This window comes from Cyprinodon variegatus, unplaced genomic scaffold, assembly GCF_000732505.1.
Source record: "Cyprinodon variegatus isolate N-32 unplaced genomic scaffold, C_variegatus-1.0 Scaffold168, whole genome shotgun sequence".
Classification (NCBI taxonomy): domain Eukaryota; kingdom Metazoa; phylum Chordata; class Actinopteri; order Cyprinodontiformes; family Cyprinodontidae; genus Cyprinodon; species Cyprinodon variegatus.
In genome coordinates this window covers 1,187,095-1,200,152 of record NW_015150621.1, presented here as the reverse complement: position 1 = coordinate 1,200,152, position 13,058 = coordinate 1,187,095, and the positions used below count along the sequence as shown (strand labels likewise).

Genomic DNA, 13,058 nt, shown 5'->3' with positions numbered 1-13,058 from the left:
TATTCTGAAATTTAAAGATATAAATTATGTTAGTTTTATTGAATTTCTTAAAAATAATGCATTTTCTATTTAAGCATTTCGAACTGCAGTCAAAACTTATTATTATTTTGCAAAAACTATATCTGGCATATAAATAATTTGACAAATAGGTTCAAACTTGTTACAGTATAGAATACATTATTTTTTCTCTCTCTGTATTTTAGAAGTAAATGTTTACAGCCTAAATCTAAATATCACTTTCCAACATATTTGATTGTTCAGCATTAGGGCAGAAAAGGGCTCACCAAATGTGAGGAAAGCAGAACTCCTTTGCTCTCCTGCTAATTAGAAGTGTGTAAATTTACATGGAAAGTGAAATAATAATTCAGTCGATCTTTAAGGTCATACAAGAATGGAAACTGGCTGTATTAAGTCACATGAAATTAGGACTTTACTCAATGACCAGTGAGCTTCAGTTAAATATAATTGCCAGACGTATCACTACTTTCAGCATTGTCAGAGGTAAATAAGAAATTAATATCAGTTGTTTCTTTGCTGACTGTTAAGGTTCGTGTGTATATATATATATATATATATAAATACTTCTACAGAGTACTGGGCTGTTTGCATATCTGATACACACCACACTAAAGAGGCATCATAAGGAGTAACATACGGTCTTGACACGCTTCAGTTAATATTCCACATGATGGAGGGTGTGTGTGTTTACATGTGTGAACTTGACCAGATTGATTATTGTCCACACTGCAGTCCCTGGAAATGAGTGCAATTTTATAATGAGCAGTGAACAATTTTAGATTTGCCTCCATCTGCAGAAAAATCTCAGTACATCCTGTGCTCTTTAACTGCCCTTCTCTGCTGGAGAGACTGCTTAACTGTTGCTAATTTCCTACTGTTATCAAATTCTAGGGAACTTATTTACATTTTATGTCACACATGTCAACGCATTGCCATATGTTCAAAATATTATTGGACAGGAAATATAAGTTTTGCATATTTGTCAAATCAGGAAAATGATTTGTTTTTTTATATATTTTTAAAAGCAACAAATGTACTACTGTTTCAAAGAGTTGAAGAATCTTTCCTATAAAGACAAAACAAATCAAAAGAAAACATTTTAAATAATTTTAAACCTCTTTATTAATAGCATAAAACCGAGGATGCACATCCCCCTCAAAATAACATCCCCCACTTTGAAACATTTGGCAGAATGCCACGGCCACATTTGCTGTTCTCTGTCCATTCTGTTTGGGGTTGAGCTACTTTGTAAATCGTATTACTGTTGTCTACACAAATATCGAGAAGACTAGCTGTCATGTCACTATGAAGTATGTGACCTAAATGCAAATAAGAAGCAAGAGGGAAGCAGGTGAAAATAAACTGTTGCGTTAAAATTGTAGATAAATCCAAAAACCTCCAAGAAAGGAAGATTGTAATAGAAAATACAGAAATGTGGCAATAGCAAAAACAGAAAGGGAACACAGACTTAGTAGTAGTATTTATTTAACTGCTGGACAGATGAACAGATTCAATAAGCAGATAAGAGAAGGGAAGTGCAGGGAGCTGAGACACTGGTTCCATGTAAATCAGGAAACACAGAAAAGGATCACAAAAAAAAAAAAAAAAATTCTAAGTTACTGGAATATAATTGAGAAGTAAACACAGCTATGGAAGAGTTAAAACGGAAAGCCAAAAGAAAACAAAAAACATGTAAAAACAGAATATAATGAGATAAGCCTTGCAGCTCTCATGGAAGCAAACAAACTGAATCCCTCAAAATTAAACATGAACTATTTCAACAGGTTTAAATTTTTTGTACGATATTAAAAATATATCATTTAACTTTTACTTAAAAGGTATTCATGGTGGCCTGTTACTTAATTTCTTGAACTAACTGTGTTGTGCAGCAACAGAGCTTTGAAAACCTTAAGGGTCAGGGTTACTTTTGCAAGGCAATGTTACTTAGGAATTATTTCCAAAGAAGTAAAAAGCTCTGTTTGCTGATGGAAAATACACAGTTGTTATGTCGCCCATGTTTTAGGTCACAAATGACCTGAACAGAGAATGAACCCAAGACTGGGGTGGATCTAGGGGGACAGGAGAGGGACAAGGCTGTTCAACATTCCTCCCTGTTCTAAGGCTTTGCCCCCCTCACCTACCCGAATTATAATTATTCTTGGTACAAATATATTACATGTGATTGTCTTTTTTAGATGTCTTGCCGCACAGCACAACAATCAACTACTTAGGAATTTGTGAAACATATGAATAAAATGAGTCCTTTCTCATAATTTAAGTTCTTCACTTGTTTTTTCTTCGTTCAATAACTCAAATCTAAAATTGTTTCAATTGAAGTTTCATCAAAAAGAAAATGACACACTAAAGCATTGTTTTTTTGTTCATTTTTTAAGATTTTGTTTACATACAAACTATTTTATGTATTTTCATAAAGAAATCCAGCCAAACCACACTGCCTGGAGAGCTTTTTACCTCTTGTGTCCCCGCATGTAAAGTTCTCTAGAACAGCCACTGAGCAAAGAAAATTAAGTACATATGAAACAGAAAATGATTAGGCTGAGGTTAAAATACTAAAAGTATTATACAAATACAGCATTTTAAAATTCATATAAATGTTTTTGTCTTAATTACACACCTATATTTTGTATTAATTTTCTAATTAACATGTCTTCATCCACATATTTCTGCACTTCCTTTTTGGTAGAGACAAGATCCTGTTGCCTGGGATGAAAGATTTGCCAATATCTCCAGAGATGTCTTGAACATCCGTTATACTCTCTTGCCTTACCTGTATGAGCTGATGTTTGAGGCACACACTAAAGGAAACACAGTTGTCAGACCGCTACTGCACGAGTAAGCCAAAATGCTACATTTGTTCACACTTTTGTTCATCATAGCTTGCAATAATATTTTCAATGCTTCTATTGTATTTATCTTTCAATGAAACTATATTGTTTCATTTTTCGAACCTATTCAACGAAAAAAAAAAATAAAATTGTTGAATAGGTAGGGATTTGAGAAGTTCACTACCAAGAGCTAAAATGAAAAAAAAGCTTTGAACTCTAAGAGATTTTATTTCTATCTCAAAGCCATTTGTCAGAGGCCTGTGGTTGCACTTGGCAGCTCCCAGATGAGACTGTTGGAAATTGTTCGAAAAAGATGTATTTATTCATCTGAAGAGACTCCTATAAAGTCACAGATGGTATTTAAGAAGCTGCCAGAATGAGTCTGGCAGGGTTATTTGGCTTGCATCTTGAAATCACTGAATTCTGGTATAAGTGTTTGAACAGCGTTGGGGCTAAGGATGCATGAGTAAGCTTTGGTATCAAGCCTTCTCTGTCAGGATTAATAGCTTCTTTGCAACTTTTTCACAGGTTTGTAGAGGAAAAAGCTACATGGGACATCCACAGACAGTTCCTCTGGGGACCTGCTCTCCTTATCACCCCTGCTCTTGACAAAGTATGATTAACCCTTAATCCAGTAATCTTTAATTTTTCTTAATCAGACAGATTTTTTAAAATACAACACACATTGCCTCTTATAAAAAGATATATGTTTATATTCTTATTTTGGGGGCTTCTTTTTGTGTAAATAGGGAGTTACAAAAGTAGAAGGCTATCTTCCAAATGCACGCTGGTATGACTACCACACGGTAAGTATCTGGCTAAAATTCCCCTTTAAGACAGACAAACTAATCTACATGATATATTTTATGGTTATTTCTATGAGTCAGGCTGTGCACAAAAATTAAAATGTGGCCTTTGGTTAACAAAATTCTCTATAGCAGAAAGACAACATTGCTAAAAGAACTGCAATATCTGTTTATCAGACGCTGAAAATTTAAGCTAAAATTCAAGAGGCATAGTCGCATTCTGCCTCCTTTATAACCTTTGACCTCAGTATTATGGTTAAAGCCTAAGCAACTTATCGTACTAATTCAATGTAAAATAAGGACCAAGAATAAAATAAGACTTTTGAATCAATAGTATAAGGATACAAAATTCATAGTTGCAACCACTCTAGCATTGAATAATTCTCATTGTGTTTCTCAGGCCAAATATGTTGGTGTTCGTGCCCAAAAAGTCTCTATGGACACACCATTAGATCATATTAATCTTCATGTCAGAGGCGGATACATCCTACCCTGTCAGAAACCAGAGAACAACACAATGTACAGGTAAGCCTATTTGCATTTCTGACACATTGTTACAGCACACAGTGATACATTTTATTCACATATTCAGTATAAATAAATAAAAGCTTGCAACTTGATTATATTAAATGCATTCTGATGTTGATATTAATTGAAAACATTGTAGTAAAGACCAAAGATCTTATAATAAATTCTGTAAAAGTTTAAAAAATGTTTTAAAAACTTTTAAAAAACAATCCACTGGACTTGGTTTCCAATATTTGAAGACATTTCGCTTCCCCTACAGGAAGTTTTCTCAATTCAAATGTCTGGATCCGCAGTGAATTTGAGTCTTTATATAGACAAGGCCTTGTATTGCTTGGAAACATGCAAATTGAAACCGACGACTGGGTAGTACAATAAATTTTAATAGATAATATTATAATAAAATTTACTGTTACTTTGTGTAAATATAACATTTTCAAACAACAGTCCATTATTTGCTATTGGAACTCAGTTTGACCTGTGCTAAGTCACATGAACATGTGGGACAACAGAGTGTCACTGAGTATGACTGAGAGCGACACTAACTGCTCTGCAGCAGTTTGATCAGGTGGATCCTCTTAGCAGAGATGGAAATAAATTTAGCCCAAAGCAGCAGGTATAAATAGAGAGGATGCTGTAGCTCTAACCCTTTCTTTCTCTTCGCTTATAGTCGAAAGAATCCTTTGGGACTCATTGTTGCCCTCAGTGACAGTGGAACTGCCAAAGGATCATTCTTCTGGGATGACGGGGAAGGAATAGGTGAGAAAAAAGTCCCAAAGGAGCTTGTGTTTTCATGTTTTGTGTTTATATTTATGATGTACTTTTTCATGAAAATCAAAATATATCAAACTCACACAAACACAAAACTAACTTTGCATTGTGATACTCCATTTTAGAGGTTGCTCCAAACCTCTTGCGTTAGATTGCTTGCTCGCTCTATTGATCCTAATATATATCATAGCATGGGCTGTAAATCGTTTGAGTCTTTATGAAGTTCTTTTAATAAACTGAAAGCTTAATTAGAGTCCACATGTTATAACCTCTTTATGCTGTTGCAAAATGCAAAACATTGATCATATTCAGCATGGTTGTTTTTTAACTCTTACTGTCCTCTTCAAGTTGTAGTTATGTCATGTGCCCCATGTGAGCACCACACAATAGAAAAAAAAACCCAAATTAGGGCAAATCAGTGAATTACAGTATCATTATTAATGAAATGTGTTACGATTAGTAATTTATTTCATATAAGATTAAGAAATCTAATATTATTTTAAATTCAGTACACACGAAGTACATAATTTCAAGCTTTCATTCTTGTCAAATTCATCAATACGGCTAACATATATCTATAAATCTATAACTTTCTCACAAAACTAAGTAGATTTAAAAGTGTTTCAGCCGATAATTGTTGGCTTTCCTAAAAAAAGATGTCCATGTTCCAACCATATCGTTAGGTTAGTTTTCTATTACACTTTTTCCTTTTTTTGATTTTTATGATTAATGCAGCACTTTGAAAATCCAGTTTGTTCCGTCTGATTTGATCAACAACTGTTTTGTTCATTTTTATCTTCCATTTGTCATGATTTAATTTTCATCAGCTACAATTTTTTTATAAATCCATACTATGAGGAATGAGTTTTATATCTCAAAATATAATAGTATCTTTTTTTGCATGGAAGTTGTGGTTGTAAATAAACTTGCAGCGTGAAATCCAATAGTGGTTTTTGAATATACCTGAAAATGTAGGCTTTGTAAGGCAAAAACCCTGAGGTGAACACCTGGTGTGTTAGTCTAATATCTCTAACCTACTTAGACCCTGAAATGCGAAGGGCTTCTGTGGAGAGATGCATTTCTCTATGGCAGGATTGTTTGCGTTGGATAAAAACTGAGAAACTGATAGTAACAAAAAGCTGTTATAGTAATTTCAAGTGTCGCTGCCTGGAGAGATGCTCTCCATCACTCCTCTTTTATCTTGTCCCTTGCTCCTTTCTCATGTGTCTATCTGCCATGTAGCCTGTCTGTCTTTTTATGTTTTCCTTGCCTTTTTTAGTCCTGTAGTTACCTGCATTATGTAGTATTCTACAGTTTTTATCCTGATGGGCTTTGCTTTTGGATCACTCTGCTTTCATTCAGATTGTCTTCTTTCTCATTGACTGTCAACCCCCATTCATACAAACAACAAAAATAAAAAAAAAAAATCAACTCAATAGTTATCCTAAATCTCCCCTATGATAGTCATTCTTAATTCATTACAGATTTTTTCTCCATCATTGTCTCTGCTCTGGTTTTAATTTGCTTCCACTTTTTCCACCAACAGACACAGTTGCCAAATCCCAATATCTCCTGGTTGACTTTACAGTTAATGAGGTAAGTTTAAGTGACAAAAATAATACAATTCATGCCTCTAAATTCTTCTGTGACGTTCAGATGTTTCCATGCTCAGTAATTTACTAAAGTACTAGACTAACATGTTTATAGGCTGTTTTGATATGACTCTCCTTAACTGATCAGTGTGCTCTTATTAATGTTATTTATTTCGGAAGGAAGTACATTTCTTTGGAAAGGATGAGAAGCATTTTGATGTAACAGATTTGCACAATGTACATTTTACTCCTATTCAATCTTGTAGTTCATACAAACAAAAATTTGATGAAAGCTTAAATGTAAAAACTACATGTATAAGACTAAGTTAACAATATTCAGTACATGTAGGTGTAGCTGACAAAGAAACATTAGAGACAGTAGACCAACAACTTGGATCAATAGTAGGGCTGAATGATTGTGCAAAAAAATCAACATTGCGTTTTTTTTTTCTAACAAGATTCCGATTTTATTGCTTTTTTCCTTTGCAGTAAGCACAACCATGTGGATGTTTTACTTCAGGGTTTCAGTTTTTCCATGGCCTTGAAAGCCTGCTTGTCCAGAATAAAGTGCTGCAGGATTTTGCTGTGACATTTGCATGAAACAATTCTTAATTCTACAATTATGCATAGATCTAGTTGCTAGCTGGAAGTCTATATTCCCTTCTGTGCAATAGCATACCCGCTTTAATCGTATTACAGCCACCTAATGGAGAAATTTTGTTTAGTTTTTGTTTTACTCGTGTTAAATGTTTTGTGACTAAAATTAAGTGACTGCGATGTGAAAGTTGCATTTTCGTAAATTGCGATTATATTGCAAATACAATTAATTGCCCAGCTATAATCAAGAGGTTACTTTAGTTAGTGTGTGTGAAAACTTTAGTTCAAAATTGCCATGAACATCAAACAACAGTTGAACACTTGGAATGTATAATGTTTGGCATCTGTATAGCAACCTAAATTTGCATACTCATAATCAGCAAAGGGTGCAGAATTTGTGCTAAACTGTACATGTTCTAAAAACCAAATCACCAGAGCTATAGATGGGGTCTTATTATTATGTACTAACTACCCAGATAGTGCATTATGCACTACAACTACATGGCTTACGTGTGTGTTGCGATTACAAGCTTACTGTGCCTGAACGTCCGCCCCAATCACTAAATCCCTCAATCACTAAATAGATTGGCGACTATATAGTGGACTTTATAGTGAACTCAGTTAACTGACCGTTTGGAGAAATGATCACTGCTATTTGCTGTGTTGGTAATGTAACTCCTCCATTTCTCATTGCCTAAACCATCTTGATAATAGTCACCGCTGGGTAGTGACAATGGGCTGCTGTGCCAGCAAATCCAATAATGCTTTGCGAGGAGAGCTCTCCATGTAAAGCACTCCGGGATTTATCTGAACCTTCTTAGGCCATTCTTTTCTTCTCATACACTTCGAAGACTCTTTTTCTGTTATGACCCTTGGCCATGTTAAAAAAAAAACGCAGTGAGACAGGTGAGCTTTAGTGACTATCTGAAAACAAATCTCACCACAGATATACACCTGAAAGGGCGCATGCACAGAAAAACATAGCTAACATGACGAGCATGTAGGACGGCCTTACGTAAACATATCACCAGAATGATTGACAATTGGGGACAGGTATTGAGAATTAGCCTTAGCTAAAATGTTGCAGTGTGTGACATAATTCATGAAACATATTTGTCCCTATGAAATAAACGAATAAATAAATAAATTAGGAGGACCACTTATTTAGATGATCCACCTGGAAATAAAAGATTATCCTCTATACCTTTAAACAGTTTAGAAAAAGCAACATTAAAAGGTTTTAAACCTTGTTTTATAAGAGCGCTAGGTGGGGGCAGTTCTACAGTCTACAGGAAACTTATTCAACATTATTGGAGCCTAAAAATTAAGGCTGCATTTACTGTATTTTGTTCTGAGTCTTGAAATCAGTGATTTGGTTTGATGAGTGAGTGCTTTGTAATCCACACATTTGATTCTAAACTCTATTCTTTGAGCAGTAGGAAACAAGTGTAAAGACCTCTGAACTGGATGGATGTGCTAGTCTCTTGCTTCAGCATTTTAACAAGTTGGAGTTTTCTAATAGATTTTGTGATAGCCCTCTGCAAATAGTAGTCTACTAAAAACATTAACACATTTTCAATGTCCTGTTGCCTAAATTTGGCATTTTATTCTTATGAAAGGAGATGAAACTTTAAAAATCACAGAATTTTTCTAACATGACAAAACAAATCAGTGGCAGAGTAGGTTAGCTAGAAAACGCAATATGTACCCTGCCCTTGAAATACTATGAACAAGTATGAGGCATTATTATTTATTAAAAATTTTATATTGTATCACCGCTATACGATTGAAACTATGATAAGAAATATGTCAATGTCAATGATGTTTTTGTCTTTGTAAATAATCATAAAAATTGGCAAGGTCGTGATTTGTCCTTCACTGTTTACTAAAGGAGAGCAGAATACCCTCTACATCATCCCTGTGACAGGCCAGAGTTTCATTTTTACAAAAAGAAGCCCCATCAAGCTGGCATTTTTCTTTAAAAAGCCAGTTTTCAGATAGCTCTATTGTCAAGGGAGAATGAATTGTGTTTCACTGTGGAAAGAGGACTGAAACAGAGAAGAAAAATATGTTTTAAAAAAATTTTACTCAACCTTACAAGGACATGGTCTCAGAGTAAACTTACTGTTCATTACAGCAGATGTGTAATATGCTTTTGAAGAAACCCTCCACGATGCAACTTGACATAATGCTGTTTATGATACATTAAATATAATTACATACTTTTTTTTTCATATTCTGCATTCACCAAAATAGGCCTGTGTGTTTGATTTACAAGATCTCAGTTCGAGTCAAATGTATAACAATTCCTATCATTGTACTTAGACTTAGACAAATTTTATTGTTATTTTGTTTATACAAACCGAAATATAAATAAAAAAAAAAACACACAGTATCGGGTAACTAAAAGTAGACATAGCAGCATGTGTGTTTCCCTTTTCATGTGCATGTGTGCATATGATAAAAGATGGGAGTCAGTCGGGCAGTAATGTCAATGCTGTCTGGCAGATTAACAGTTCATATTCCATTTTTACTGGGCTTTGAGTGCAAATGTTTACGTTAGTGCATTTGTGAAGGTTGGAAGTTAGAGGATTTGTTTATTTAACTAGTCTTTTAAAAGTAAACATAAATGTTTACATCATATTGTAAAAAATATTCATGCATTTAAACACACTGCATCATTCACATGAGGACTCACTAAGCATGAGTAAACGGCTGCTTTGCAGTAAAGGATGGCAAAGGCTTGGTTCTTTTAACCTTAACTTTTTCCTTTTGAAAAAAAAAAAGAGCCATCTGCCATGGTGACAATGAACTGAATCAATTTTCTTTAATCTACCATTGCCTACTGTGAGGAAATGTAGTTAACTGAATTAAGTAAAAGATAAACGGTTTCAGGGAAGGTAATCCATCACATTACATGTCAACACCTGTCACTAGAGTTAGGGTGTAAAATAAAGTTTTAAGACAATAATTTCAAATTAAATTTAATATAGAATTAAATCATTTGCATGGGAGAAAAAAATTTAGATAAATTGGTAGTAGAAATATGTGTTTGTAATAAAAAATTTTTTTCGCAATCTGCTGCTATAAATGGTGTCACAAGTTGTATTTTATCAGTTTAGCAATCTAATGTGCATAATGTGTTTTATTGTATTTGTTGTTCTGAATAAATAGATAATTATCTTCTTACTTTCCGATTCTTCCTTCAGAGGACCTTGACCAGTAAGATTATACACCATCAGCTAAATCCTGCTGATCAGCTGAAACTGGGTGTGGTGAAGGTTTGGGGAGCAGGCACCACCAAGGTTACAGGAGCAACCATTACAGACTCGACAGGAAAGGGAACTCCACTCACTGCGCAGCATAACAATGTGACTGAGGTAAGAAGTGTTTTAAAAAACCTTAAGTTTGGTCATAACTTTTATCTTCTGCTTCCACATGAGTGAATTTGTTTAGTGCTTGTATTATTTTATTTTTGTCATTGTGCAAAGTCAGTAAGCTTCAACATATATGTAAAACTGAAAGTAGATTGGGCAAAATAAAAAAGGAGGAGATAATGCATTTCATTGTTCTCAGGGACATTCTCTTTAGGTGCCTCTTGTTTCCTCTTGTTCTTGTATTAAAAGTTAAGGTTTATAACATGGTCTTACCTGTAAAGTGTAACATTCATATGTACAAGTCGACCTGGAGAAATTTACTCTACTCACATAGATCCAAATTATCAAAAAAAAAGTTCTTTTTTTTTTTTGTCTTATTTTTCTTATAATTAATCTTTACCACAATAAAGACTTGATTAAAATAACATAAGTTCCATTTTAATGCTCCTCTAGGACGCATAAGTTGGCTAAGTTTCTGCTCTAATAATTCAAAGATAAACAAATTAATCAGTTTCTGACACTGTTTCCTGTGCATCACAGTATTTTTTCTCAGCTCAAATATTAGCAGAAACTCACAACTATTTGAGTTAAGTGAATATTTGCAAGCCAGTTTGAAATACAAAACAAAAGAAAATAACTCAAGTTTGCAGACTATTTCACATTACATCATATTGTCTTATAGCTGTCTAAAAAATAATTAAAGTTCAAATAATTTTGATTTGTAGTTACTAGTCTTAAATCTAACATTTAATTAATATTTGGTAATGTGGCGTTCTATGAACCAAAAGGGTCGTGGCGCACAGGCATCAGTGAAAATTGGAAAGAATTCTTCATTCAATTCAAGTGTGCTTTGGTGGGATTGGGAATGAAAGAATCAGGGCTTCAAGGTTATGGGAGAGTGAAAAAAGCCCAGTCGTTGTTTTAAAAATATCCAGAGAAGAATTGACAGGAAAATATCAGGTAATGCAAAGATGGTTAGAGATATTGTTAGTAAAAATATTATCTTCAGACACAGAGAGCACAAAATATAGAATGACTGAAGATACTGTATCAAGGTTCTCGTTTTTGGCTGCTATAATTTTTTTTATTTTTATTTTTCCCAATACTGTGTACCTTTACTCTGTGCCAATTTTGGAATATGAAAATACCAAGTGTCACTCTATAAAAACAGCTGAAAAAGCCTCCAATATTCGTATCTTACATTTGAAAAGTATGACAAAATAGATAGAAGCCAGAGTTTAAAAATTCCATGTATAAAAAACCAGTGTTGGGATGCAAAGATCAGCTGTGAATGAGCAAAAAGTACAAACTTTACCCATCTAGAGAGGGGGAGACAAATGATAGAGAATTAATTTGAAGACAAGATGAGACAAGGAAAATAAGAGAAAAGGATTAAAGATTACAGTGCATTAATGTGAGCAACAACAGTATTTTTTATTATGAGACAATCAATTATACATAATGACAGTCTTATTGGTTAACAACTTGAACCAGTGATCTCATGTAAAAACAATGACATATGGAAGTTATATGTGCCCTGGATAAAACAGGGCAGTTATACCGTGCAGAAAACTGGCTATTGGTACGGTACATTAGGAGAGATATTACCAACTGAGCAGTGTCTATATATGCCCGTCAGTGAAGTAGCTTAAAAAAAAAATAAGGAGCACATTTAGACACAGGCTTGCACAGCTATTATTAAAGCAAATAATATGCAGGAGGCTGGAGATGGAAAAATATACAACGGATATGGTTAAAATGATGTAATCATTATTTTTACACATCTAGCACATAATTTTCTGGATCATTCAGTCTTCTTTTCTCTAATTTTCTTTCCTTAGGAGCTGATTATTGATGCTACCTCAGCAGCTATCCCTGTGCATCTAACTTTCACACTAACATGGAAGACGGGCTGAGGGCCATACTATGGCCGTTGAGTACACTTTGATCCAATGAGACAAATTTTTATCCTAAATAAAATGTATTTTATGCAAATAAACGATATATGATGTCAAATGTAATATTTTAATTTGTACAATCAGTAACAACTCTGTTAAAAAGCAGTTTTTTTTTGTTTTTTTTATGAATGTACCTTAAACTGTAATGTGAAGAAACAATATCTGATAAATAAAAACTGTAAGTGTTGCCTTAAGTTTCTGTTTTCCATTTTTTCTATTTTCTCTGAAACACACTAATAAGTTCAATATGCTGTACTACATTTGTGTGAAGAGATTTATTGTTACAATGTTATTTATATGCTGTCATATACAGTAGATTCAAATAGATACATCTCTTCTAAGTAGTGAGCTTTTAACATTTCCAGAATAATTACATTTTCACTAATACAAAACAATAATTAGCTTCACAGAGGGATAGAGTAACAAAAAAAGAAAGAAAATATCCTGAAGAGTAACACTACCTCAACAGATCTATTCCTCAATTTGGAGTAACAAGTAGTCAAGGGAGAATTTTTCCAATTATGTTATTTTCAAAGACTGAACTTGTCATGGTTTTAAGGTGTTTGGC

The 13,058-nt window shown here is 33.8% G+C and overlaps 1 protein-coding gene across 1 annotated transcript in view; it reads left to right on the top strand.

The window, feature by feature from the left end:
* si (sucrase-isomaltase (alpha-glucosidase)) overlaps positions 1-12,607 on the top strand; it is a 70,241-nt gene extending 57,634 nt beyond the window's left edge. Inside the window, exons 41-48 of the mRNA XM_015378257.1 lie at positions 2,723-2,871; positions 3,393-3,477; positions 3,614-3,670; positions 4,071-4,195; positions 4,866-4,954; positions 6,513-6,562; positions 10,365-10,535; positions 12,374-12,607. Of these exons, the coding sequence (XP_015233743.1) occupies positions 2,723-2,871; positions 3,393-3,477; positions 3,614-3,670; positions 4,071-4,195; positions 4,866-4,954; positions 6,513-6,562; positions 10,365-10,535; positions 12,374-12,448 (801 nt within the window). The 3' untranslated portion in view covers positions 12,449-12,607. The remainder of the gene's footprint in view (positions 1-2,722; positions 2,872-3,392; positions 3,478-3,613; positions 3,671-4,070; positions 4,196-4,865; positions 4,955-6,512; positions 6,563-10,364; positions 10,536-12,373) is intronic.
* The last annotated feature ends 451 nt before the right edge of the window (positions 12,608-13,058 follow it).